At 32.2% G+C, this 27,992-nt stretch overlaps 5 protein-coding genes across 7 annotated transcripts; 1 reads left to right on the top strand and 4 right to left on the bottom strand.

Annotated features, from left to right (window-relative positions):
• Positions 1-54: 54 nt before the first annotated feature.
• On the bottom strand, positions 55-6,086 carry Bma-spg-7 (Uncharacterized protein; the record flags this gene model as incomplete). Of its 2 annotated transcripts, none has more annotated exons than XM_043080584.1 (19): positions 55-99; positions 608-808; positions 940-1,014; positions 1,227-1,334; positions 1,493-1,693; positions 1,789-1,926; positions 2,153-2,241; positions 2,315-2,412; positions 2,509-2,641; positions 2,717-2,815; positions 3,184-3,376; positions 3,489-3,718; positions 3,803-3,894; positions 3,973-4,097; positions 4,249-4,314; positions 4,449-4,563; positions 4,664-4,820; positions 5,634-5,772; positions 5,973-6,086. In XM_043080584.1, 19 exons carry the CDS (start codon positions 6,084-6,086, stop codon positions 55-57), a joined length of 2,418 nt encoding a protein of 805 aa, XP_042936518.1. The 2 variants fall into 2 exon arrangements, with proteins under 2 accessions (XP_042936518.1, XP_042936517.1); XM_043080583.1 differs by having other exon boundaries at positions 3,489-3,703.
• A 567-nt stretch (positions 6,087-6,653) lies between these two features.
• Positions 6,654-9,832, top strand: Bma-slc-25A46 (Uncharacterized protein; the record flags this gene model as incomplete). Its single annotated transcript, XM_043080582.1, has 11 exons — positions 6,654-6,726; positions 7,065-7,239; positions 7,352-7,487; positions 7,669-7,769; positions 7,854-7,910; positions 7,986-8,043; positions 8,345-8,557; positions 8,699-8,834; positions 8,906-9,033; positions 9,269-9,510; positions 9,703-9,832. 11 exons carry the CDS (start codon positions 6,654-6,656, stop codon positions 9,830-9,832), a joined length of 1,449 nt encoding a protein of 482 aa, XP_042936516.1.
• Positions 9,833-12,483: 2,651 nt separating this feature from the next.
• Positions 12,484-15,302, bottom strand: Bma-che-13 (Uncharacterized protein; the record flags this gene model as incomplete). Its single annotated transcript, XM_001901363.1, has 10 exons — positions 12,484-12,638; positions 12,967-13,079; positions 13,166-13,255; positions 13,323-13,453; positions 13,722-13,832; positions 13,914-14,015; positions 14,199-14,271; positions 14,409-14,581; positions 14,654-14,765; positions 15,130-15,302. 10 exons carry the CDS (start codon positions 15,300-15,302, stop codon positions 12,484-12,486), a joined length of 1,233 nt encoding a protein of 410 aa, XP_001901398.1.
• Positions 15,303-17,794: 2,492 nt separating this feature from the next.
• Bm18209 (Uncharacterized protein) lies at positions 17,795-20,565 on the bottom strand (the record flags this gene model as incomplete). Its single annotated transcript, XM_001901362.2, has 7 exons — positions 17,795-17,937; positions 18,072-18,279; positions 18,585-18,798; positions 19,063-19,158; positions 19,313-19,496; positions 19,748-19,844; positions 20,482-20,565. 7 exons carry the CDS (start codon positions 20,563-20,565, stop codon positions 17,795-17,797), a joined length of 1,026 nt encoding a protein of 341 aa, XP_001901397.2.
• A 1,399-nt stretch (positions 20,566-21,964) lies between these two features.
• Positions 21,965-27,304, bottom strand: Bm3865 (Uncharacterized protein; the record flags this gene model as incomplete). 2 transcript variants are annotated; one of them, XM_043080580.1, is made up of 16 exons in its annotated part: positions 21,965-22,002; positions 22,171-22,294; positions 22,398-22,595; positions 22,908-23,073; positions 23,186-23,342; positions 23,525-23,666; positions 23,943-24,047; positions 24,167-24,285; positions 24,584-24,691; positions 24,847-24,927; positions 25,540-25,642; positions 25,888-26,002; positions 26,156-26,269; positions 26,688-26,775; positions 26,905-27,038; positions 27,204-27,304. In XM_043080580.1, 16 exons carry the CDS (start codon positions 27,302-27,304, stop codon positions 21,965-21,967), a joined length of 1,893 nt encoding a protein of 630 aa, XP_042936514.1. The 2 variants fall into 2 exon arrangements, with proteins under 2 accessions (XP_042936514.1, XP_042936515.1); XM_043080581.1 differs by lacking the exon at positions 27,204-27,304 and having other exon boundaries at positions 26,905-26,992.
• Positions 27,305-27,992: the final 688 nt, after the last annotated feature.

The raw sequence follows: 27,992 nt of genomic DNA, 5'->3' as shown, positions 1-27,992 counted from the left end.
AAGAATAGTAATTCAAAAACTGCACCAAGATCCTAAAATACAAAGATTTTAATTCTACCGCTCTTTATTTGCTTTATCCGTGCCATTTGTTGCTTTTGCCTAAAAGATATAAAATTAAAATTTGTTCTACTGAAAAAGATTTTTTTTATTATTGATACTGCGGAATCCTTTCGCTAAAGAAAAATGAAAGAGTTTATGAAAATCCAAATATTAATTCTATCACTTAAGTTAATCGTAGACTGCCCGGAGCTAAGGTAAGCTCATGACATAAATCACAACAAACAATTTCGTGGAATGATTTCAGCCAGAAAAATAACTCAAACTAATAGCAAACTATTGCACTATCTCGTACCTCAATGAAAGTTCTTCTTACCTTGCTTAAAAGTACTGTAAATGTAATGGCACTTAATTGTTGCCACTTTCACAGCACAAGAAGCTAACGTTACAAATAAATTTTCAAATCTCCGAAAACTTATTAGTTGCAGTGGATGGTTAATGATATGAAAATTGGATTAAAATCCTTATCTTTATTTTGCAAGAAATATTTTTATTCCTTATTAATAGTGAAAGAAGTCCACCTCTTCTGATGAAAATATAATTAACTTACTTTAGTTTCGGAATTGTCTTCCAAATTCACTGATTTATTCCATGATTCTAAACCCTTCGGCAATGTGATATCTTCATCCAGGCCACCAGTACCAGCAACAAACTCCTCGTATGTTTGCTTTTCGGCAAACGGACGCGGTCCTAGCAACTCAATTAAATCTTCTCTAGATATAATTTCGTTTTGAAGTAATCTTTCTGCCACCTAAAATGGAAGGGAAAAAATTTTTCGAGAGGTTAAGACATCCTGTGAAATAATTATTTTTAAAAAGTTGCAAGCATTCAAGAGGACAATACATATGAATTATCTAATGAAACTGATCTCTCATGACTTACAGTTTCAATTTGCGGTTTTTTAGATTCCAGCAATTCGTGGGTTCTTTTATAAGCTGTGTCGACAAGATTACGCACCTAAAAGAGAAATCACTACACATAATTTCAGAGCCATAAAGACGAATCTTATGTGCATAATCCCATAACCTTCTATAAACTTTAATTTTCACATTCTATCTGTATTCAAATCTATCTTTCTTGGAAAGCTTAGTCACAAATGTATGTTCTGACTAAGTATTCTATACATTGTACTACTTAGGATTCACATAAAGGAGAAAATTTCATCTAACTTCTTGATCAATGAGTTCCGCAGTGGTTTCAGAATATGGTTTTTGAAAATTTGAACCCTCTGTAAACGACAACGGACCGACTTTCTTGCTCATACCGAACTTCACAATCTGTAAATAAATCAATTACCAGCATCAAAAGAACTATCCAATTATATGGCTTTGCCAAAAGATGAGATTTTGAAATCGATACAAATAAAGAATTTTCACTGACCACTTTAAATAGCCTCAAATTCAGAAAAATTTCCAAAACAAAAATACTTAAAAACCTGGGAGTAGGCCATCTCAGTAATCTTCTGCAAATCATCTTGTGCACCAGTTGTAACACGTCCGAAAAAGATTTCTTCCGAAACACGCCCTCCTAACATCATACACATTCGGTCCAAAAGTTGTTCAGTGGAATAAAGATACTGCTCCCTCGGTAGATACTGCGCATATCCTAATCCTTTACCACGTGGTATTATTGAAACCTGGAAATACCTGCCTGTCAAAGTTACAATTTTTAAAAGAAATTAATATATTCGGTCCAAAAGTATATACCATGAATTTACTTATAAAAACATACTTTTAGTAGTGGATCGGCATGTTTTAAAAACCAACCAGTGATCGCATGCCCTGCTTCATGAAATGCAACTACCTTTTTTTCCTCCGGCTGCAAAACCTGACTTTTCTTCTCCATACCAGCAACGACTCTTTCGATCGCCTGAATTTATTACCCAATGAAAAAAAAAAAAAAAAAAAAAAAAAAGAAAAAGAAAAAAAGAGCTCAATAGTGTAAAATTTCAAAGCACTATTTAGTAAAAGGAGAAAAAATATTTTTCACTACTTTAGTGCTTCAAGAAAATGGGTAGAAAAAAACAAGGTAAGAAACTTAATTTTATAATGCCTAAGAAACGAAAAAGCTGATAATTTCATTATTTACTATTAACCTGCTCGAAATTTTTAAAGATAATTTCATTTCCTGCATCACGTGCTGCTACTAATGCTGCTTCATTACAGACATTTGCAACATCCGCTCCTGAAAATGATTTTCAAGTTAAAAATTACTTCTGCTGAATTCGATAAGATCATGATGTAGATAAGCACTAAACCTGAAAATCCGGGAGTTAAAGCAGCTAACTTTCTTGAAAGCTCCACTTTATCCAAAGTTGTCTTCAATTTCGCCAAATGAACACGAAATATTGAAGCCCTAAATAAATCAATTCCAAATTTGGTGAGCTCAAATTTATTTGCAATTCCCTCAGATGATGATGTAGATAAAGACTAAATATTCACAAAGTTTTACCTTCCTTTGATATCAGGTACAGGGATGTAGATCTGGCGATCAAATCGACCAGGCCTAAGTAGAGCTGCATCCAAAATATCAGGACGATTTGTAGCTGCGATTACAATAACCGATGATTCCTCAGTCGAGAAACCTTTAAGTTTTTCGAAATCAGGTAACATTTTCACATGAAATCATTTGGCAGACGATGTTAGTTGAAACAAATTACCATCCATTTCAACTAGGAGTTGATTGAGAGTATTTTCCTGCTCTGAATGACCGCCAAATCGACCTTCACCTCGCTTCCTTCCAACAGCATCTATTTCATCTGCAAATGAACTTAAATTGTCTTTTACGTGAGCCTTATTAATTCTAAAAACTACAAGATTCGTCCAGATAGGATGTAACCGACAGTATTGTTAAAATTTTGAATGTAATTATAAAGAAGATCAAGTAATATACAGGAGACGTTCAATATGGATGATAAGTATGTAAGAGAAAGTGACCATTCTAAAATCAATTTAACAATACTGTCGGTCAAACATATCCTATATATATTGTGATAGTAGTAGCATTTTACCCTGTATTTTGTTATCAAGCAATATTCTGAATGTGGATTTATACACGTACTTTGATTGATATTATGTTACTTCGGTTAGCATTAAATAGGAAAAACACTATAATAAAAAGACGTACCAATAAATAATATGCAGGGTGCATTTTTGCGAGCCATGGAGAACATATCTCTAACACGCGCTGGACCAACGCCCACAAACATTTCCAGAAATTCTGAACCACTAACTGTTATAAATGGCACATTTGCTTCGCCAGCAGTCGCTTTAGCCAATAGCGTTTTACCGGTGCCTGGTGGACCAGTTAGAATTGCACCCTGGATAGGACAGAGTTATAATTTTTAAATAGATGGATTCCTCTTCCAACTTCCAAACCGCTGCTTTAATTCTGAATGCTGGAATATAAAACAACATGAAAAAGTAACTTGCCTTCGGTATTTTAGCACCAAGTTTCTTATATTGCTCTGGATTTTTCAAAAAATTAACGAACTCCATTATTTCTATTTTCGCTTCTTCACAACCAGCAACATCACTGAACTTTACATCGATATCATTTTTATTGATCAGTCTTGCTGTACTTTGTCCAAAACCAAACATATTGAACGGACCACCACCACTAAAAGGATTCGTTCCACCACGACCGCCTGCAATGTCCTTGCCTAAACAATACAGCATTTTAATAAACTAGAATAAATTAAAACGTGTTGTAATCCTCTGGACAACAGAAACTTCGAAAATCAAACCTGATGATCGCCTTGAGCTAAAGAACATTCTGATGATAGGCCATGCTAGCAAGAACAATATGGCCACAGGAATTAAACTGCTTATCAATGATCTAAAAAAAAAAAGCTTTCACAATTTAAAAACAAACAAATTTCGAAAAAAAGTTTTCTTAAACGAACATATTACTCACGCTGTGTCGACCGGATTATAGATAACAGTGACTTGATTTTCTGGATTAATTCCAAGATGCTGCTGCGCGGTTGCCAGGGATCGTTCAAACGTATCCACACTGCCAATATAAAAATATGGAGTGACCTAGAACAACTTACAATTCAGCTATTATAAACGTATAAAAATTTCATACACAGCTTTCTATTATAGTCAATATTTAACAAAAAACCAAACATTTACTAATATTGCTGGATTTTTACAAGAAGCAAAACATCTGAAAGTATAAATAACCCACACCAACACTTGCATCTTCCCGTACTCTTACTTCAACCCACGTTCTGTGCACAATTAGTCGGTCAATCTGAATTTGAGAAATAAAGTGTTAAGAAATTAAAAATTCAAAGTAGATCTGGTCACTTTTTAAAAACATAAATCAAACAACAGTATTTAAATCGATCACCCAAATTATATGAACTTTGAACATAGACCACTTACAATGCCTTTCTCCAAATACTCTGTGTAAAATTCCTTCCAAGATATTTCTTTACCTTTGTTTGCCACCAAGAAAAGGGCAACAAATGCTGCTATGGCTGCTAAAACAGCTGATAATCTGAAAACTTTTAAAAATTAAATCTCAAAAGCAAATTGCAAACAATAATGGACATACACATTTAAATAGTGAAAAAGTTTTCCAATAGATTAAAACTAACGGAGGCATTGGTATATCCGGAAAGCTGGAAGGACGTTTGCCCCGGTTTGGATTTTCAGAGGGTTGATCATCGTTGTTACTTTTACGAGAAGATTCACTGGCCTGTTTATCGTTTATTTCCTTAGTAATTTTTCTTGCTGTTTTCAGATTTTTCTCGACTAAAATCAAAGTCAAAATGTATTGAGTAGGCATCGATAGTTGATATAAACCTTAAAAAGTAAAAAGAAACAAGTAATAGATGGTTGTTTATGCTATTGAAAACAGCCGAACCTATAGGAAACAAACCTGACTGGAGGTATTATTCAGAAGTCCTATTCAGCTGGTTCACAAACCAAGGAATGAAGCTATTTCAAAAAAATAAAAAACAAATAAAAACAACGAAATCTAAACAACTGTTTGGTGGCCAAAACAAGTAATTACATGTTGAGTTTTTTACAATTTGTAGAATACAAGACTAAATTTAAAGTAAGAGAAATATCGAGAAATGCAGCAAAGTTCACAAGAAGTTAGTTACAGAAATGTCATGTCAAAACTAGCCAAATACATACAGTGACTTTTAAACAGTATAGTGTCACTTTGATTCCTTCACTGGGAAACTTTTGCTAATTAAAAGGTTATGGGAGTTGATGAACAATCACTAGATAACTTAGTAAATAAATGGTTTCTATGATCTCCATAAGTAACAAAATAGGTACGGAAAACTCAAAGTATCTTGCTGGAAAACGACCCAGTTGCTTAATTAATGACCAATAAACATAAAGAATCTTACAACACAAGTCAGCTAGAAATTATTGTTTCTTTTAATCCCCCTGCACTTCAAGTTTCAAGAAAAAAAAAAAACGGAAAATTGTAAATGTACGGAAACAGCGATAAAAAATACTTTATTGAAAAAAGCACTCACTGACTCTAATTTTCAACACATGGTTAAAAATTCTCACCGTGCTTTGAAAAACGATTGTAAATATACATACACTGGTCTAATAAATCGTCGATGAGTTTTTTTCTTGCAAAGCAAACATATTGTAATGACTTCAAAAGCACATTCCACTCCCATGCTTGAGACCCACTTTCCAGCAACGAAAAAACCGAAATTCCCGAAATTATAGTACTCTTCAAAATCATTTTTTTGATATATACCATGACTATTAAATTTTGAAGTTTATAAATTCAAAATGAATAATGTAAGAAAATGTTTGCAGTCAAGATAGCCCAACCTGATCAAGAAATGAAATTTCTTTTGGTCACATCATAATCTTACTTAGCATTTAACTGCACCAATTTATAATATGAAAAGAAATCGCTAAATTAACCTTCTGAAATGGAGTGTTAGTCAGTGATGTTTTGAACTGCGCGCATCCTCTTTCATGGACTTTACATCGTAATCGATTTAATGTATCGATGAGGCGACGTTCCAAACGTATCATATCTAAACCGAGTATGTAATTGAGCTGATTCTCATCACATGTGACAATAACGCTTGCAGAAGATGCTGTCACCAAATAACTTCAAAACTTGGACATCCACCAGCTGCAAATAATCAATACTTGATAATACCAACCGTTCTACCTAATCCTCTTTCTCTGTCCGATCCGTCAAACTGCAAATTGTGTGACTCGTCCGAAACGGAGTGCATTGCAAGTGGACCAATTTGTGGTGTACTGGTGATACTGCCAATAAATTGGTATGCTTAGTTGGAAGAAGTGGATTTTATTGACAAATCTTGGCAGATTTTCTTTTTAATTGGACTGATTCCCATCCCGTAACTGTAATTATCAGACTAACTGATTGATTTCGGTCAGTGAATTTAAAAAGGTGCAATTGTTGTAAACGGTAGATCATTTTCACTCGTTAATGGCACCAGTTTTTGCTCCATATTCTCCAATTCTGACACACTTCATTTTGCACTTGATGAGATATTAGCAAGTTAGAAATAATTTTTTTAAGATGTGCTAGCAATTTAATGATGAAAACTATCGTCGTAACGAAGTGAAATGTCAGTTAACTATTTTCGAGACATGCAACCAACAAATGCTGCTGTAATGCATCACAAATTTCGACCGAATGGTTTATTTTCTCTTTTATACTTCATCAAGAAAGATTAGCTATGAACTTGGCACAGAAACGAATGCAAAATCCGTTTTTGATTTTGCGAGTACAACCGTAACCAATATAAGCAATAAGTTTTAACATAAAAAAAATGAATTATAACTGAAACAGAGTCTCTGAATTTTGTTGCTTTCTACTCTTATTCTTTGGTTCTCAATATTTGCAGTTAGTCTGTAACACATTCTGTTTAATCAAAATAAATATATTTTGAATTCCCGAATTTCTGATTTCCCAACTTTTCTTTAAAACAGCTTTTTGTATTTTTACAAAGAAATTTACTGTTTGTAGTGCTTTAGCACCATATCCTGGCTCGTTTGAAGATGATCAATTGATAGATCCAGTCGCGGCAAATGCATCTTTTCGATCTGGTTTTACGACACCAGCAGTACTCTCTAAACCAACTAATGAAAACGCATCATCGCCACGAAAACCGCATAATCCGATGGCTAACGTGTCTATTGGCATCACTAAGTCTTTATCAAAATAAATTTTAAGAACCTTTACTGTTAAGATCTTTTATTATCAATGCTTTTTTTCATTTTGTGTAGATATTACGAATTCATTTTATGACGATACTTTTCAGTTTGGTCACGAAAATACTTATAAGTCATCCATGTACAGTTTTGAGACGGCAGTGTCAAGTTCATCAATTCGCCAGATCGCTTCATCTTACACCCTTTACTTTAATTCCTGTTGTTTATAAAGTAGTTAGTTGCGAAGTTAGTGAAACATATTATTCAACTTACCTCTTAATAATTCATTGTAATGGTAATGTTGTAGCGTTATTGCTGCTTTCCTGCGGGTAAAAGCATTTATGCACTTTTGTTTAAAGTTATTAAATTGTTTGAAATCAATTTTGACTCTACAAACACAACAAACGGCAAAACTCCATAAATTCAGGGACTTCTGACTTTATGGAAAGGTGCTATTGGTTCAGGTGTTCTTTGGGGATTATCTATTGTTGGAGAAATATTACTCGCTGATATATTTGGTCTTCCACGGTTTGTTTTTTATCAGTAAGATTTTTTTTTTTTTAATATTTGACTCTGGTATTGGTTCTATGCTAAAAATTAGGGTAATTTCAGGCATTATGTAAAGCACGGAAGCTTTAAGAAATATTGTCACCACCTTATTTTAAAAGCGTAAGTACTCTGCATTACAATTTGTTACTATTTTACTTCTTGAAGAATACTTAAAGCGGTGTTTATTTTTTTCAGCTCAACTGCAGTTTGCATGACTCCATTTATTGTGTCATCTTTCATCGAAACTGTCAGGGTAAATAAATTAATTTCAAAGGGAAAGCTTAAGAAGAAATTTTTTTTTTTTGATTATTAATATAGATAAAAGGTACGACATTATTTCCAAATATTTGAAGAAAAAAACTCCACACTAGCATTGTTTTAATCTGCTATACGGTTCAGATTTTGTTCGTCTTCTGAAATTTTGGTGGCGAGATTGAATGACCAAATAGAAATCTATCTTTATTCGTTCCTGGTATATATGATAGTGATAGAAATCACTTTTTGGACTGTCTGATTGGAACTGGTAAGGTTGTGGTGTTAAACTAACTTTATAGAGCGAAAGTGGTCGCTGTGATGAGTTCCGCGTAATGGATGTAGTGATAAATGGAATAAGTCGTTTGCGATTTGATTTTATCGGGCCAAGAGATAACAGTAAACGTTTTTCATTATTATATCTCTTAATACCGACAACTTGTTTATTCACGTCGCACTATTTGATAACAATCGGTTTATTTGATTGGATATATGTTTTGGCTAAACGATATGTTGTAAGTGTATTCTATACTTGAATTTTTCTGACATTTCATTTGGCGAAAGAAATAAATTGAGCTCTTATTCGTTTATAAATTTAGAAAAAGATCAGAATATGAAAATACGTTGGGTATTATTTACGGAGGAAATAATTTTAGAATCGAAAACCATTGCATGAAAAAACTGCTTTTGATCAATATTTTCCGCAGATATTTGCAACTTTGACGTCACAAATGCTAGCTGATTTCTCTTTATATCCATTCGAGACAGTACTTCATCGTCTTTATATTCAGGGTAAGATTCCGAAAAAAAAAAAAAAAGCCCGAAGAAATGACTTCCAGAATCCACTGAAGCTGAAATTTTAGGGACACGAACATTAATAGACAATCTGGATAATGGTGTCACGGCTATCTCAATAACAGCAAAATATGTTGGATTTTTTGATTGTATCAGGACAATCATAAATCGCGAGAGTTTCTGGTCTCTTTATGCGGTATGTTCAATTTGAAATTTTTTTGAATTTCATGGTAAATTAGCTGACTTCAAATTTATGTTAAATTGAGAAAACATCCTATACATCAGCATTCTCAAATTGTTATGACGTGCTTGGTGTACGAATGTGCTGTTAACATTATTTTTTAATTGTGAAATATTATCGTTGCCCATTTTTATCTTTTTCTCGTAAACTTTAGTTGTGAATTATAAATTTCATTAAGGATGATTTTCAGGGTGTTGGTGCACTTGGTTTCCAGTACGTCTTGCACTTATGTTTGCTTCGCTTCATTCGGACAATGGTTAAATACGGAAACCGGACAATTAATGCGCAGCAACAAGACGGTACTATTGTGACTAGCAATACATCTTCCCATCTTTTGACGCCTCTACAGTTCGATTCAGAGCCTTTCGGAAGTGCTGCAAACGAATTGTCTGCACCTCTTACGGAAAGCATTTCTGTTAATTCTAAAGCAAGGTTTCTGTTTCTATTTTTTTAGTTCTATTTCCAAAAATTTTACAGAACTCGATACTTTATTATGGTTTTCAACCGGTTAGCATTTTGTAGAGATAGACTGCCAGTAGCTATATCTATTTGTACAGTTTGCGTTTTTCCTCCTGCAATATTTTCCATTATGATTTTTCTTAAAATTTTATTTAATGTTTGCAGATATCCGGTTTTTGGACAAACGATTAGTACATTTGGCCGTACCTCACCTCCGCTATTTGCTTCTTCAGCATCAAATATTCTCGCGATTTGGCCATCTACGTTTTGTCTAAGAACAAATACCAATCATTAGTTGTAAAATGTATCAAGTGTGATTGCCCTTTCTTATAGCAGTTTATGGTTATTTTACTGGCTTGAAAGTCATTATATGCTATTAAAGTATTTGCTGAAGAAAAAAATACTAGAAAAAACGGTTTTTTCTTCAAAGTCAACAGTAAAATGAAGTTAACGAAGCCGTATTATTCTCGATGTGGTAGGTGATTTCATAATCATAATGGGGTACATTTTTTTTCAAATTCTTAAGTATGTCTGTGAGATTTTGCAAAAAAATTATACGAATTTGTGTAAATTTAAGCGAGATTTTATTTAGAAATAACTTCTTTTGTTTTTTATGATTTGTATAGTTTTTATAGTTTGAATTAAATAAATAATAGGGCTTTTGTTTATTGTAGTTAGCATTTTTAAAATTAATGAGCTGGTTAACATCATTATCACGAAATAAACAATAACGATTAGATACATCTGTGATATTTAAGAACATGGTTGTGAGATTAAAGTAAGCTGTTTAACTATTTTAGTGATATGAATAACATTCTCCATGTTCTTCTAAAGATGAAATTTATAATCACTTTAAGCTGAGTCGGTGGGAAGTATAACAGGCTAAAGGATATGAAATATATTCTTTTTTCCAGTTGATGGTTTTGTTAATTTTCGGAAAGATCCGAATCCTTGTATTATCTTCCCTTGGCGTGCCCATTATAATGTTGGGATCACTTCCTTCGTGGTACAGACTTATATATTAATTTATACCGGAAGTGTAAACTGTAATTTGTATGAGAATAAACTAAGTTGATATTATTATTAAACAAAGTTGATTTTGGGGGAAAAATGAAATCAAAGTGATCCCATATTTCCAAAGAATTTTATTTTAAATTCTTATTGTCATTTCAACTTAAATTTCTTTAAGGTTTATTTCTTAATTACAAAAGTGACGTCAGTTAAATCCATTAAATTACTCACCACTGGAGAAAACGGTTGAAAGTGATTACATACTATCAGACATGCTTTATCTGCGCTAGCCAATGTACGTACCGAGGCGATGCAATTCTTATGACCTTTGCCTGCTAAAGCATAGTTTTTAACACTGAAATTATCCGTGTAAATTTGTTTGGACGGGGTCAGTTTGTGGGATAGTCTATCTCTGCTACTGGTATCGCCACTAAAATTATTTTTTTGAAATTCTAGTTGCTTAGTGCGTTGTTGTATAAACCATTTATTTAAATAAGAGTTTGATTACCCAAGTTTGAAATACCGAGAAGAAAAGAACCAAGCAGAAATAACCCTCTCATCATGTCTCAATCTGAAAGAAATTGTGGACAAGACTTAAATCATTTTTAATTAATATAATTATCAAACAAAGTTTGGGGTGACCCAATAATCTAAATGAATTTCAACTTTGAAGCTTTTTTATCATTCAATATAATTTTTTTAAGGTTCCAATTACAACTACAAAACTCACGTTATATGCAGAACTGAAGTCTGATTTATTTACATCCACAATATTTAATTGAAAATTATCAAATTATGTCAGTAAATTTATTTTTGCCATGTGATCAGTATTTCGATATTAACTTTTTCGAAATCTTTTCCATAACTATTAAAGAGGTGCTACCTATGAAACTTAAGTCATTTTTAATTTGTATTATTACCAAATAAAGTTAGTTTTTAGAGAAAAATGAAATTAAGGTGGTTAAAGTTTAAAATCATTTAAGGTCTAAGTCACCTTTGTCCACTTCTATTTGAAATTAGTTCCAAATCTCACTCCTTCAGTGTAATGTCAAAGAGTTCTTTGAGAAAAATCTCCAAACGATATCCATAGTTTTTATCTTTTTTGCATAGTTAATAAATTTTTTGATTGTTTATTAATGCATATTTTGAAACTTCTACCAATTGGTAACCGAAATGCTCGATTTATCCGATGAAATACACTGCAACATTTTTGTTGTTTCAGGAAATAAAAGGAATTGATAGAAATAGTGAGGTAATAGCTTTTCCGGCTCTCCAAAGTTGCTAATTTCTGTCGAGTTTTCGACACATAACTGCCGCGCGCAATAAGAACAAATGAATTCAGTCATTTTAATTACTGGAAGAATTTTTTTTTTGTAAGAAAATTACTGAAAATTTTTTTAAAATCTATGTCTTGATTTCCCTTCTTTGAAGGATTCTCTTATAATACTTATGAAATTATTTATAAAAGATTAGCCGATATTTAAACAAAGCATTTAATGTAAACTCATATGTTATTTGTTTAACAATCCATATACCTTGTTATTTATATAACAAACATCTGTACTTCAGTTATCTCTATTACCATACATGTATTTCGTTATCTGTATAGCAATCATTGCACTTTGTCATCTGTATAAAATCACATTTAATGCAAACAGTAAACATCTCCTGCTTTTCTGGAAGTATTGTATTATGTATTTCATACAAATTCTATTTTTAACCACTTATTAATATCGCAAACAAAAAAAAAAAAAATCGAGCCCATACTGAGCGTTTTTCTGGTCGATTCACCATTCTTCACGTTACCAAAACGCAAAAAATAAAGATAACTTTTTGAACTTGATTTTGCTGGCATTTCAATTAAATCTTCGCTTTATATCAATTCCATTTCAAATAATATCAAATAGATTCGAGTTTAAAAGAAATATTTTGCAATTAAATATACAAATCCTGTAAATGAGCGTTATATGCGGCTCGATTTTTAAGTTGGCTTTGTAAGAGAGACTGTTCCATGACACTGATCTGAACATTCATTGTGAGGATTTCTGATTCCATCTTTTGCAGAGCATGCTTTAACTTCAGCATCGGGGCTGCAAATAGTCTATCGAATGGGAAGAAATGCCTTTTTTAAAAAGGAATATAAAAAACAGATCCCGAAATTTTCTTTCATAAAATTTTTTTTTTGTTTCTTGTCAATTTAAAAATCAGTCAGCGCCAAACAAATTGTAATGTTTTAACTTGGAACTTCGAGAAAAATACGTTCCACAGCGTTAAGAGACTATCAGTTTATTATAATATCGATGAGTAATCAATGTGCAGTGAAAACTGGTAAAAGTAATCAGTAGGAATGGAAATGAAAAGTACAATTTCTATCAGTCAAAGCTAGATGCTAACTGGCTGAAGAAACAATAAAACTACCTGCATCACTATTTCGGAGACTTTTCTCGTCAATTTGTTGCTTGATTTGTTCCAGTTCATCATTGACACGTTGCAATTTTTGAGTACGCTCCAAAATACCACTACTGATTTCCCTGTTCAAATAAATAAACCTTCACATAATATTAAGGCCAATTTTTTTGATAAGAACTTATAGAATGCCACGAGATATAAAGATTACTTGTATTTTTCTTCTACTTCAGTCATTCTCTCTTTAGCATGATAAAATTTGGTCAACACAGGTTCCAGTTGACTGTTGAAATGTTTCTCCCTGTAAATGAAGTTTTGATGCAAATAGAACTTCAAAAAAGCAATAAGATGCATGAACCGATTCCTACCTACTAATAATTCGTTCCATTGTTTTATCGAGCTCATTAGAAATACTCTTCAAGTGAGGCTCTGTCGTATTCAACAATTCCGTTACTGTTTTCTGTAAGAACCGTATTCGTCCCAAATGCATTCTCCAGTCCTAAATAATTCTACATATGCAAGTTAAATAATGTATTTTTCGCTACTTCATTTTGAATATCACTTGATATGTTTGTTGATGAAGTTGCGTAGAATTTTCTTGTTGAAATTTCAATTTTTTGAAGTTTTTTGTCCTATTTTTTATTGGAATATTTTGTCACCATCATTTTTTTTCAAATGGGAAATTTTGTTTCTTGTTTTTTTTTTTTTTTTTTTGGAAAAGTATTCGAAGGTTAGAAGTAAATTTTTAAGTTCGAATTACACCATACTTTTGAATCTTGCTCGAAGGTAACTTTAAGACGTGGTGCTATTCGTTCAACTTCAAGTTTCCAAAAATTCACATTTGTATCGCTATGGAGGATACCATCTAAAGGCTGTTGCTGAAAATCGGCATAATTAAAATTAGAAAAAAAATCACATACTATGTTGCAATCTTCGAGAAATGTTCAATAAAGTTTTACACTTTCTCCACCAGTAATTCTTGAAGATGGTATGGCTTTCAGATCCATCACAATTTCGTTATCATCATCATCAGCAACATCCATCTGTTCGGCCTCATCGAACTAAAATTTCTTTCAACTATTCAGTAATTGAGTTTGTGTGAGCAAATTTTGAACTTTACTCAAAGCTCTTAAATTACAGATAAACCTTAAGATAAAGCAAAATGATATTTTAAATAGCAACAAATTTAAGTTTTACATGTGATAATATGGCGCAGTGCTGACATTTAAAGATCGATTTCTTACCTCTTCAGCTGTAATTTCAATCCGATCAACTGCTTCATCCATTCCTTCATCATCTTGTGGCACTGGGTTCGCCCTGTAACTACAACGTTTGACTAGACAAATAACCAGTCAGGACTTTTTCTTTTCCAACAAAGTTGGATTTATTTATTAGTTCCGGTTATAGGAATTCTTGAATGAACGGATTAATAAATAGATCAGATCAAAGATTACTTGGTCCAACAGAATTGCCCGGCAATAAGTGCAAAATCAGCGAGTTTGTCCAACACGTACAAGCATTGCTCACCAGCGCCAGTTTTTAGTTTATTTGGTGCAAAAGCAACAGAAACATTCTTACTTCGCAATGCACTGAGAATACTTGAGATTGTCCCATTGGGGTCATCAAACTGCAATGTCATCGGACGCTTTGTGTTAATGTAACTAGGTTAAGAAGATGAGTAATGGCAATTTGAAGATACCTCTTGCGGGATTATGAATGTCGGATCGATAGATTTCTGGATGAGCCACGCGGATAGTGTAGTGAAAATAAAAAATTGCTCACCAATATTTGTACTTGCCACAAAATACTCTCTATAAAAGAACCTACTAACTAGAATTACTTAGTTAACTTGAAAATTTTAAATTCCAAATAGGCCAACAAAAAAATATTGATTGGTAACTTTTACTTAATTAATGACAAAGAATAAATAACAATTTGGATAGAACATCTTTTCAGATTGCGTCAACAACAATGTGATATCACAGGTCAATTTCTACTCTATAGATAAAGTAATTTTCACTTTGTTTTCAAAAGTTGACCCTTACTATTCCAGAAATAAAACGTATGGAAATGGTTCCATTTATTCAAAATTATTTTTTCTTGAACGATCAAAACATCTAACTATTACATAATTAATTGCATCTAATCACTTCATTATTACAAGAAGAATTTTACCTAGAAACAGTCCTGTAGCTTGGAGCTAATTTTGCATAATCTTCTTCATAGTTTAACAATTTAAGTTTATCACTTAGTTCATCGGAGAGGACATACAGATCATATTTTTGAGCAGGACTTCGATCACTTACTTCTTCATTTTTCTTTTCCTCTCCATCTTCTTTTCGTTCCATTTATCAAAATATAAAAACTACAAAAAACTTTGAAAAGATTTTATGCAAACTATGTGATGAATCATCAGTTGTTGGTACACATAAAATTTGAGAAAATTTGGTAATCTAAATTTTTAAACAATTAAGAAAACGATCACTAGTAAGCAAACGAGTAATTGCCGAGTAAATTAAAGGACAGGTAAACAAATGATTAAATAAGCAATAATACCGTCAGAAAGGTAAACTGCTAATCGAAAACTGCTAATCGAAAAATTGATAACGAAAACGCCATAGCAACCATCCTCAACACAAATATCTCGAGCCCTGTTTCAAAATGGTTATGAATCAGTGTCTCCATCTGATGCAGTTGGGAGAAGAATTCAATATGACTTGAAATAAAAGGATTCGCATCAGATATAGCATGAGAAATTTAATTCACATACTTTCATAAGTTTTATAAAGAAACAAACAAATGAATATCTTTCCTCATTCCATCAATTGCTCTTTGCGTATCAAGGAAGTCGAGTTGAAGAAACTTCTAACATGTTCTAATTTAATTAAATGCCAATAATGAAATTAGCATCAGAATAGTCAAACTGTGTACATATGATGAAAAATACTATTATAGGATGTAAAAATTTGATTCGCGTTAGTTTAACAGGAATTACCTATTACTATTTCTAAAATAACTTAAAGCAATGACTCAAAACTATTTTCACTTAAAAATATTAAAGCATCCTTAACATCAAATCATATGACTATGATATATATTTATGTAGAATCCAAACGAAAATTTTATTTCGGTAAACGGCTGCTAAAGGTGTACAACACTTTCATACAACGATACAAATAACTTACAATATTACCTGTAAATTATGTTGAAAAAGCTTTTTCACAAAAGGATGATAATTCATACAGCAATATAAAAAAAGCTAATTTTTTAGCTTTATAAATATTGTAAAATAAATGTATATCCAAGCCTTTTGCATTTTGAAGAGAATAGCACGAACCATTCTTTTTGTCTGTGCTCATTATAACAGACGATGAGTCTTTTTTCATAGTAATCTTACTGCCTGTACTCTGTTTTCATATTCATCAATTTTTTCTTTATCATCGCATGGTGATAATATACAAAGTTTTGTCCATCACTGTCCTCATTGATGTAACTGACATTTTTTACCAATTTTAAAAAGATGTTTTCTTAGCTTATCTTTAATCGCAATTTAAAATCAACTGAAACAATCTGTGTGAATATGGCTTATTTAGCACATCATTTTAGCAAATTTATTTTTTTACTCTGTTCTAATCAACTTTATTCTGTCGAACACATAATACGGTAAATGATCTATCATCCATCATCACCTTACAAAGAAGAGAAAACAAAAGCAATAATTGCTGAGTTATTCTCAGTGCAATGTATATATCATTCAGAAATGTTTAGTCAAAACTTCATTCGAAAAAAAAAAAAAAAACGAAAATTGTTTTGTGTACTCCTGCACAGCTTTTTTTTCAGTTTTTTTTATTTTTCCTTTCACATATTTCTCTACCTTGCTTTGTTTGAACTATTTACTAACACCCTGAAACATTATTAGCACAGAAAATTTGCTTTTTTTTTAATACATGAAATGAAGGACTTTTGCAAACGGTCCGTAATTGGTTGGAAAGTGATTTGTAGTTTGCAATAGATGATTGGGATTTTTTGACCCCGTTACTACATCGTAACTAAGAGAAGTTTATATCAATTTAATTTAAATTAATTTAGCGAGGAATGTTCATGTACATTTAATGTCATATAAAAGCAGCACACACGAAGTATTTTGAAATTAAACCAAGAAGAACTCATTTTACCTTTAAAAACATGTTGAAAATGTATAAGTCATGTCACTTTTCTAACATTTTATAGCTTTTATCTGCATCTTTTGATTATCAAAACATAAGAATTATGATCATATTCAATAAAAAGCAATAAGGCGAAATGTTAAATTTTTCTAACTTTATTAATTATAAACTTTATTATTAAAGCTGTACAGTACTTTCATACAGCAATAGAAATAACTTACAATATTACCCGCAAATTATATTATAAAAACTTCTCCATAAAACGGTGATAGTTTCGATGATTTAGCTTTTCCCACAATTTTTTTAAACTTCTTGACTGAAGTCTTAGAAAATTGTCATGATAACCATAACCTGAAGCTTAGGAATGAGATTCAAAAATTTATCATCTTAGTAAGCAATAATTAAGTTCTTTCGCGATTTCTGTAACAAATATGCACCATTTATGTCATACATTATATTAATAACAGTGTGATTTGAAAAAATTGAAAAACATCGCTGAACGATAAACATCGACTGTTCAGTGCACAGATCCTTCTCTAGAAGAACTGCTAAACTGTATCATTTGAGACTTACAATCTCCAGTACTTTCATTCTTACTATATTTAGTATAATTCCGAGGACTGAGTCCTCTTGGTTTCTTTTTCAACTCAAGCGCTGATAACGACAAGATTTTTTTACGAATGCCCTGTTTTTCGATGACGTATTAATTGCTTGATTTCCGCCTCATATATCAAATCTGAGATCTGCTTTTTGAGAGTAAGTGCAGAAAGTGGTGATGTCAAGCAAAGTCGGCGTAACGCACTTGATACACTTCGACCTAGAATTCCGAATATTTTAGGATTTTATTGCATACACTAAAATTATATATAAACATAAATTCTCTACCATAGAAAAGACTAATATATCACATGAATATGTTATAATAATATACAGTAATTTGGTAAAACTTACCAAACCAGGCGCATTCATCGTCTGGCTCCTGCATATTTTGCAAATCCTCGTTGCTTGCTTCCGATACTTTCCTCTTCATTGCCTTTTTCTGAAGATCAGCTAAAGCACTTGCACAAGGATGTATTTCCGGATTAACCGGTGAAGGTGATCTCAATTTATTTGAGTCAAATCCAAGATGTTGTGACAATGGTGAGTGAGATGCTATGCCCTGCAATGAATGGCATTGCTGAATAATTTAGTACCAGTGGTTTTATATAGTAAAATTAATGCCGATATATAAAATATTGACGACAGAATGATTTATTAGCAGACAACTCAGTTTATTTAAAAAGCTCTTTAATTTTGGAATAAAAAGAGATATCGTTATTTATTTGAGAATTAAGAACCATTACACTTCATATCATTGTACACTGACAATGTACATAACTGTTAGAAGTGGATGGAAGGATCAAATTCGCTCAAAAAACAGTAAAATTTTTAATTTGAAAACAGAAAAACTATCTTACGACATACCTCCAAATAATTGATGTTAGGTGGAACAAACTGAGCTATATGCATTTCTATTGTAGGTGTTGCAGTTGATGTGACTTGAATATCAGGTATAACAGTGTTTGTATTACTGAGAGTGCTCTTGTTACAACTGTTATTGCTACTGTTGTTTGCAGAAGGAATGGGAAGGGAAGTTGATGCGACTGATGGTAGCTCTGTTGCATTCATTATCTGTCCACTGTAAAAGTACATGTCAGTTGACAAATGATGAATATGCAAAAACTGTGCGACAAACTCCAGAGAAATTCTGTGTAATTAAATCCTAAAAACAACAAACTAACAAAGCAAAATTCCTGTAGGTATACTTCAAAGCAACTGCTGGAAGAAAATTAACATATTTATTGCCAAACTGAATTATATTCAAGAAATTTGAAAACAAAATCAGCAGGCCAATTTTACTCTTCGATGGCACATTAACTGAAATGTAACAATAAAATCATACTCTATGCTGTTATTGCTGTCATCAGACATCTGTTTCTCGACAAGAGAACTGATCAATTTCTCCAGCGTATTAGGTGTGTTTTCTACCAAAACTGTGCTGCAGTACGAATTTGATTTCTTCAAAATTTTTTTAATCTAATAAATTGCTGGCAAACTTTCTTTTTCTATATCTTTAAAATCCATTTGCTTTCAAAATTCTCGATAATTCCTATTCCCTGAAAAGAACAGTTTGAGAATTGCCAACTGATTACCTGCTCAATGCAGAAGACCGATTTCGATCTGGACCAAAATTATTCTTAACGAATTGCATTTTGCTCCAGAATCGCCAAGTTGGTTCCGCGTCCTCATAACCTGCATTGACTTCCGCCTGGCGTCTTTTAAGTTTCCTTTTAAACGTATCTTTCAGATTCTTCCATTGTGTACGAACATCTTCTTCTAAAAAGATAGTTTAGAAAAGAAACTACTGAAAATGAAAAAAATACTTAACACGAACCGAATTCTGCAATCAACAGTTAGGAAACGACTGCAATAATTTAAACATTTCAGCATATGACGCTGAAATTGTTTCACTAACATCAGTACAATCATTCATGACATTCACAAAGATACGCATGTTTCAAAAATCAAAGAAATCATTAAGGCATGGTGACACTTGAAAATAAACGAAAAAACAAAGCATGGAGGACCTGTGTATAGACCGGCTGTTACTAAACCGGAAGCATTAAGTGCATCTGCGACTTCTGCAAACAACTCTTTCTTCCTTTCCGAAGTCGCATAACGCTCCTACAACTACATTCGTTTCATGAAATAGCACGAGAGAAGTGTTCTTTATTATTGAACGGATTGTGAATGTTAGAAAGGAAATGTTTGAAAACTGAAGATAAAATTATGACTGGGGAAGTTTTTTTGAACATCCAAATAAATTTCATAAATGTGTTTTTAAAGGATGGTGTGAAACCCACAGAACATTGATTAGTATTCAATTTTCAACCAAGCAGTGTTGATACAGTCGAATGGAGAGTAAAACTGTAAATAATGTATATCCAAATGCAGTAATCTTTACGTTAGAAATGAGTGTGGAAGAAAATTTTTAGTATCCGAATGTAAGAGAGGTAAACTTTATTTACTTCAACAATTCCATTCGAAAATATGTTTAAACTAAATAAAGTTGCCATTAACTTCGCTAACTATTAAGAAAACATATGATATTGTGATAATTGATTATCATCAATATATAAGAAATTTATTACTGATTTGGAATTGTTTGAAATATGAAATTGTTTTAACTTTCATAAGAAAAGACTGCCAATCTTTGGACTATCATAGGAAAAGACTACCAATCTTTGGACTATAAGTAAGTGAAGGGCATGACAAACAGTAGATTAAGCGGAATGATAAAGAAAATGTTAAAAAATTGAACCTTTTTGTATTCCCAAACTTCGCGACGCTTTCGTACTTCCTCAATTAAAATGAGGCGAGAATCGTCATTCCACATTTTCACCATTTGATCTGAAAACTAAATTAAAAATAATACCTATAGTGTTACAGTTAGTTTTAAATTTGAAGATATTTAAAGTATTATTCAGTTAGTTCTATTCTATGCAACGTTGTATATTGCGACTCGTTACTACTTATCGTAAAAGATAAGTAATAACGAGAAACCGCTATAGATCAGTTCTTGAAGACAGAAGCCAAAAATGGAGGATGAGAGTATCTTTAAAATAACTGAAGGAAGGTAAGATAAGATGAGGTGAAGGGAGGTGAGATGAGATCTTGTCTAGCACTTATTCATTCGTACTTCTGCTCAACAAATGCTTTCAAGAGTAAGCAAACTAAGTGAAAATATAGAGTTCGAGAAAGAGGGGGAGAAATGGGTGAAAGCGGGGAACACAGAACGATGCTGCTACCATCACTGCTACAGCTGTTGCTGCGTCAAGCGCCAGCGACTAGCGGCTGTTGCAGCGACGAATTTAATGAATCAATACAACAAATGCCCACAACGGTGATGACAACGAAGACGGTGACACGACCTAAAATGTTGAGAAGTGCAATATGCCAGCTGTCGAACGGTACGTCCATCTTGCTGCTGCATGTCGTTTAACTCGTTGCGAGTACATCCTGTTCTCCTCTGAGGTTAAACCTTACAGACTGAAATGCCCAAACTACTTCGTAATTCACTCCCGTCAGTTTTTCTACGTAATGGGACAAGTTTTCCGATTTATTAGTTCAAATTTGAACTTCTTCCTTCTTAACGCCAAAGAAATACTCATGGAATAGCTGTATGCAACATCAATTATATAAGGATCGAAATGATCATAAATTAGGTATCGGTGAAACTCCTTCCCTCTCCACAACTTAAATTTGCATTATGACACACAGGAGATGACTGTTACCAGTCTTTCTACTAAATTCGAAAAAAAATTCGAGATGAAAAACGAAAGCTGGAGCAAAACGTTTCGGAAACACTGCCTACAGTTTAATGTATATCTGAAAAACTGATAAGTGAATAAACACGAAGTTTAAAAAACAATTCCGAATTTATCGTGTAAATTTTAAAATCTACAGTTTCATCCATATGTAACAAGAATATAGGAAAAGTAAAGTTCCTATTTCTAAAAATTCGTATGGGAAATATCTAATATTTAAAGAGAAAGCTGCGAATTTGGAAAGACTTGCACACTAAGTTATACAATATATCCGAATTTTAAATTAAACATAATTCATGCATTTAATAATGACTTAATAATAAAAACTGAAGTGCAACAAAATATTAAAAGCACAGTCGAACAATAACTCAATTTCAAGACGATGACTATAAGATTATCACAAATCTCGGAATTTTCAGACTTCATAACTCAAAAGCATAAGATCACATAGCAGGGTAAAAGATTTTCCATTACTAGTCATAGCAAAAAACTGATGTTACACTCGCATATTGAATCTGCAAAAACTGTAAAAAATTTTTTGAATTAAGAAAATTTTGAGGATAAAAAATGAACATCTACAATTCCGTAATACAACACTCGCAGTTAAATTTATCATTCATTACAGACTTTTTTCAAAAATGAGACTTTCATATATTTCAAAAAATGTAAGTTGTTGACAATACCCAATAATGATTTTTCTGTAATGTATGTTGCCTGCGTATCAATGTCCTTCCTGAGTTGCTTCAATGCTCTCCACTCAAACTGAGGCGCGACAAATATAACAGCTCGATTCAACGACTCCGTTGTCTGAAACTTTGGAATCCCTTTCTGTTAATTTTGAAAATTTCTCATGTTTTCTAACCAGAAAGAACAATCACTTTAAAATGAAGCTAATCAGTTCCAGACTAACTTTTCCATGACAACATTTGATAAGATGCAAAAGATGCCTTGCTTCAGGCTCGCATTTGGAAGAAACATAAAACAGTCCTAATGTAGAGAACAAACGAGACATGCAACCATTAAGCCAAGCTTTGTGAGCACTTTTCCATCTTGGAACAAAAAAATCATTTCCTTTTAACCAACCACCAATTTCCAACGAACGGTATGCCTGGAAAAAGAGACGAGGAACTAAAGGAATTGGAACCTTGTAATCAGTGAGTTTTTGCAATCAGAAAAAATGTTAAAAAAACAAAAATGAAAAACAGCAAAGGGAGATATACAGCTACTGTCTATAGCTACAACAATTATTCTAAACTTCACTGGAGTGAAGTCCTAGACCTAAACAGCAATTCAAAACTCGAAAGTTAGGCAATTAATTGTTATTATAAATTAATCAATTTACTTAAAAACTTAGAAGTTTGTCTAAAAGGTAACTTGAGACATTGGTTCCTTACCAAATATCAAATAATAAAAATAGTACCCATTCAATTGTAACAATTGGTATTCCCTTGACTAATGCTCGCATAACATTAACTGTGCGCATACCTTCTTGATCACTCACTACATAACGAGTACGCTCGTCAAAAGTGCTTGCAATTTTTAGCACACCCAATTTTTTAGTAATTGCGAAAACTGTCTCCCTCTCACTGCAATGAAAATCAATAAAAACTTGCATTTCAAAAATCAATTATTTGGGCTTTTGGAGTGAAAAAATAAAAAGGGGAAAAATTTTTAAATGTTTAAAAAACATAAACTTACATCTTACTAATCCCTGAAAGTATAATATTACCAGTTTTAACTCTTTTCTTTGCAATTTTCTTCTTTTTCACAAATTCATTCGAGCTGGGAATATTTTGCAATTCATTCAAGACTGACGAACGAGTCCGTACCACTACCGGCCGTACTTTCAAAATCTCTAAATTTACAATTTGAGAAAATATTGAAATCCAGCTGGAATTTGAAACATACAAAACGTGAATTAATAAATCAGTGAGATGAAGACTTTCAGAGAGAATAAGTAATATAACTCAGTTAATTTCATCCTGAGATGATATTTAAGAACAATATAAACTATATTAGATGAAAATCGAGACAAACCTCTTGCCAAAAGCTTTCGGTCACCGGAAACGATTTCAGAAAAATTCCGGTCCATCATTTTTCTATACATGGATACCATTTTCTCCGTATTTAATTGCGCAGCATGTTTTGCTTTTACGGAACGATATCGTCTTTGCAAATACTAAAATATGTATTAGGTGGACTGTTAGAGGTATCAAAAAAATTTTCGCCTCTCATTCAAAGATGTGTCTATAAAATGGCACTTCTTCATGCACAAACTTTTTTATACGCTGAAAACCTTTTACTAGAAATGATATTTTTCACAAACATCGATGACACAAAAATATATCCATATTCCAGTAAGTTGATTTCCATCGTGAACTTTGAACAGTTAAATGTAAATAAATTTTTATTGAGCACTTATAAAAACTCAGAGTTTATGAAACGTGAAACCCACTCTGTGAAAACGAGTTGGTGTGTACTCTGCTAACTGTTCAGAATTAGCTGTTGGTCGACCGCGCCTTTTAACTAGTTCACTTTGTGTAATTTCTACCAAACTTATCTATAATAAAGTATTTGTCACTAATAAGTCAAAAAAAAAAAAATCACTTTTGAGCGGCAGAATTACAGGGAAAAAAAGAGGGAAAAAATTTGATATAATTAAAGTCAATTTAAATTAACTGATTTAGTCGAAGTTGAGTTTGCTCTTGCAGGAGTTGTAAATTGTAGTTCAGATTTCCCATGAAACATCGATACTTGCGATATCGTATGCCTTCTTTGTTTACTGACTCGACAATGACCTTGAATGTAAAAAAATTACATTTATGTTCCGTGTTTTTAAATTTTATATATAACCAAGAGCAAGGATAATTTCTCTAAAGCACACAGCTTAAACTGATTCCCCTGTCAAACTGGCAAATCAACAGTCAAAAGGCTAATGGTACTATGAACAGTAATATTACATTTGGAAGTTTGGCAGAAAATTTTTAATTTGATAGAATTTTCTTTCTCAATTTTTAATGTTTACTTCTGCCCAGTTAACCTGCTCACTTTGCTAAAAATTTAATCATGAAATAAGCATAAAAACAAACCACAAACCTTTAGTCTGTCGTTGCTTATCTATATCCATGCTGCACGCTTCAGTGGATAAATTATTCTCAGAATGTTTTAATAATGAAGTTTCCCCAACTACATTACATGTACAATCTACAAACAGCATCTCCATTTACGAATAATTGTAGTGACCGAGATCTCTAATTCTCATAATAAATTACAGTATTTATTCATTCCTACCGCTCTTCTTTTTTGCGATAGATCCATTCAACTTCTTGGTATAATAAGATAAATATCAATATACTCACTCAGTTCATTCAATCTTTTTCGTACACGATCCACAATTGGAGAAATTACTTCCACAACATCAATATTATCATTAGGAGATGCTGTAACAACTATTGATTGAAATTTCGCACGAATTCAGAGACAACAAATTGTGTAATTTAATAAATCAGAAGCCTTGCTTTTTGTATTACTATGTATAGCTCTCTTTAATCATAATTTTTCAAAAAAGATGATAGATTTTTTTCATCGACTGTTCCACTGGAAAAGACAATGCTTCATTTTTGCCATTTTTTTCAACTTTATTCTTATCTATGTAACTGGAGAAGCTTTAATTTTTATAACTCACATCACTTTGAGGATACCTACAAAAAAGACTCAAGAATAGGCTTGGTAAGCACTTTAAATTTAATATTGTATTCACTACTGCAGAAGTATACCAAAGTGGTTAAAATAAAATGAGAAAACTGATGAAAAAAGCAATTGAACCTTACTGCTGTGTTCATTATGGTGAGTAATATTAAAAGGTGCTTTTTTTTTGTACTAACTACAAATAAGTGAATAAACGAAAATGTTAAAAATTAAAGGTATGTTTGTTATATGGTGGGCCGACATTTTAATGTTAAAAACCTCAGAAAAACAGGGAACTCTATTAATGCATGTGATGGAATAATGTGAGTCTAAAAAGAGATAGCTCTATAATCCACATAACCTACTAAGTTTGGAAGCAAGTTGGTCAGAGAGCGTTTCGATCGCATATACTATCTGTGAGTGGTTTGCTGAACTGCCAAATGAATTTAAAGCTCTGCCATGACAATTCTGAAGAATGTTTTAGCGGTATTATATTTACATATGCTTACATCTAAACCATCTTGAAAATAGACATACAAGTGGAGTTTTACTTGTAATTTTGGAATCAAAACTAGAATTAAAAAAATGATTTCACTTAAGTTTTTATTTATAGCTTTCTAAGTACTCAGCTATAAACAAGCAATTATCCAGTATTACAATTTTCTTCACTATTTTACATTACGAATGACAGGTTTATTCTGATCATCAAATACCAAATTAATTGTTCCCATTCGTCCCATAGCCATTAATCTCATCGGAACAGCAAGATCCTTTACACCATACAACAGAAAAGGAGCTTCATCAACTCGAATTTGATCCATGAAACATCTGAAGTAGATAAAAATGACTATGAAATTTATTACTATTTCGTATAAAAAATAAAAGAAGAAAATGACACTATCGAATTTATGGCCTATGCTATACCTGATGCAAAGAAGTGAAAGGAATTGGAAAGAATAATTTTTAATAGCAATAATTTACTTAAACACCCAGTGAGGCGAAATTAATAAAATTTTTGTTCCCAAACGATGCGCTTTGTCTAACGTTTCTTGCCGACCATTCCAGAATATTAAATGAGTAATATTTTTTGAAAATCTGAAAAACAATACAAAAGCAGTAGAGAAATGGTTAAAGTTGCTGAAATCTTTTTATTGACAGCAATTTCATTCAAAAATACAAAAGCAGAATTTCGAACATAAAAAACTGTTTTATATTATATATATAAAGTCTAGATAGAAAATTTTATGAAATGCACATCTAAGAAAAGAAGATTTATTATCTCGCCTATGCTAATTTTTTACTTTGATCTTTATGACAATTTTCGAACAAAAAAAAAAATTTTTTAAATAAGTTTTAAAACAGCAGAAAAAGTTAGTTTCTTAAAACTAATTCTAAGAATATTGTGTTATGTGCTGTAATTATGAAATTCACTTATTTGTCTAACAACTAAAGAAAAATAACACCAAGTACTTCACACTTCAATGAACTGATAGTCATAAAAAAACTAACATACCGTAAATTGACACTGGCCCCTAAATCACTTAACATTTGATGCAGAACTGACGTTTTCTCAAATTTTACATCCACAAATGCTAACACACCTTAAACAATAGAAATTGTAAAAAAAAAAAAGAAAAAACTGGAAAATTTTAACTAATCTGGTAATCAGTTTAAATTTACAAATTCGGAACTGGTAGAAATAAGTAAATAGTATAATATAAAACGCATACCTTCTAAAATCTTAGACTTTCTTACATTTTCTATATGGTTATCTTGAAAAGGACTTAAGAATTCGAAAGCTTTGAGTTGAGCTTCCATCCATAAATTGTGCTCCGTAGAATCCGTAATTTCGGATGGTAAAAAGCTTCAAAGAGTTTTTGTCAGTCTCCTGATATTTGATTTACTTCAAACAATATAGTTATTTGTTTAACAAACTAAAACAAAGTAAATGAATAACACTTTATATTTTAACGAATGAATACATCGGCGATAATAACCATTTCAGTTCAAGTAAATAAAACGAGCAAACCGTGACGAATTTGAAATGCCTCCAAAAAAGTTAGGCGTCTCAATATGAAAAGAAGAAGAGTTGCTTTTCGTAGATAATATTTCCGTCATTCTCCGAGACATTCGATTATCCTGGAGTCTCCTGAAATGTTATTTCAGTCGAATGTCTTTCAGACCTTAGAATTTGGTGCTTTTAAAACTTCAGATTTTCAAACAATACTGCAAATAGTTTTGTGGTATACCCTTCCATTACATATATTTAAATATCACAAGCAAAAGCCTCCCCCTGCAGCAAAGAGTACGAATTCACATTTCAACTCTCCCGCATTTTCGTCCTAGCATATTGTGGGCAAAGATCTGTAGCACGAAATGAAATATGTTAATCTCAAGTTGACGATTCATTTTAATTAAAATTTAGATGAAGTTGCAACCAGTAGGGTCTGCTTGCTTTTTCATGCTGAGAGGACAGGTTCTTTTTAGAATTAAATTTCCGAATTCCACTTTGTTTCCAAATTCGATTCATTAATTAGTATATACCATCTGGCCCTCAACTTGTATCATTTTGCTTCCGTCATCTAATGTTTTGTTATAGATTGAATTTAGCTGACGACAATGACAAGCACTTTCTTTATTGTTTCCCATAAGTCATTCAACACGAAGGAAATCTCAGTCAAGCATTATGGTAACGGTTGTAAGCCTTCTGTAATTAGTGCTCATTTTTAACTGAATTATGACAAAACCGTCCGGTGACAAGAAATTAAAGTATTGGAAGCCTGAGGGATGTTAATAACGTCCTGTTTCTGGTTGTCAG

Source organism: Brugia malayi, assembly GCF_000002995.4.
Source record: "Brugia malayi strain FR3 genome assembly, contig: Bm_v4_Chr3_scaffold_001, whole genome shotgun sequence".
Classification (NCBI taxonomy): Eukaryota; Metazoa; Nematoda; class Chromadorea; order Rhabditida; family Onchocercidae; genus Brugia; species Brugia malayi.
This window is presented reverse-complemented; position numbering and strand designations above follow the sequence as displayed.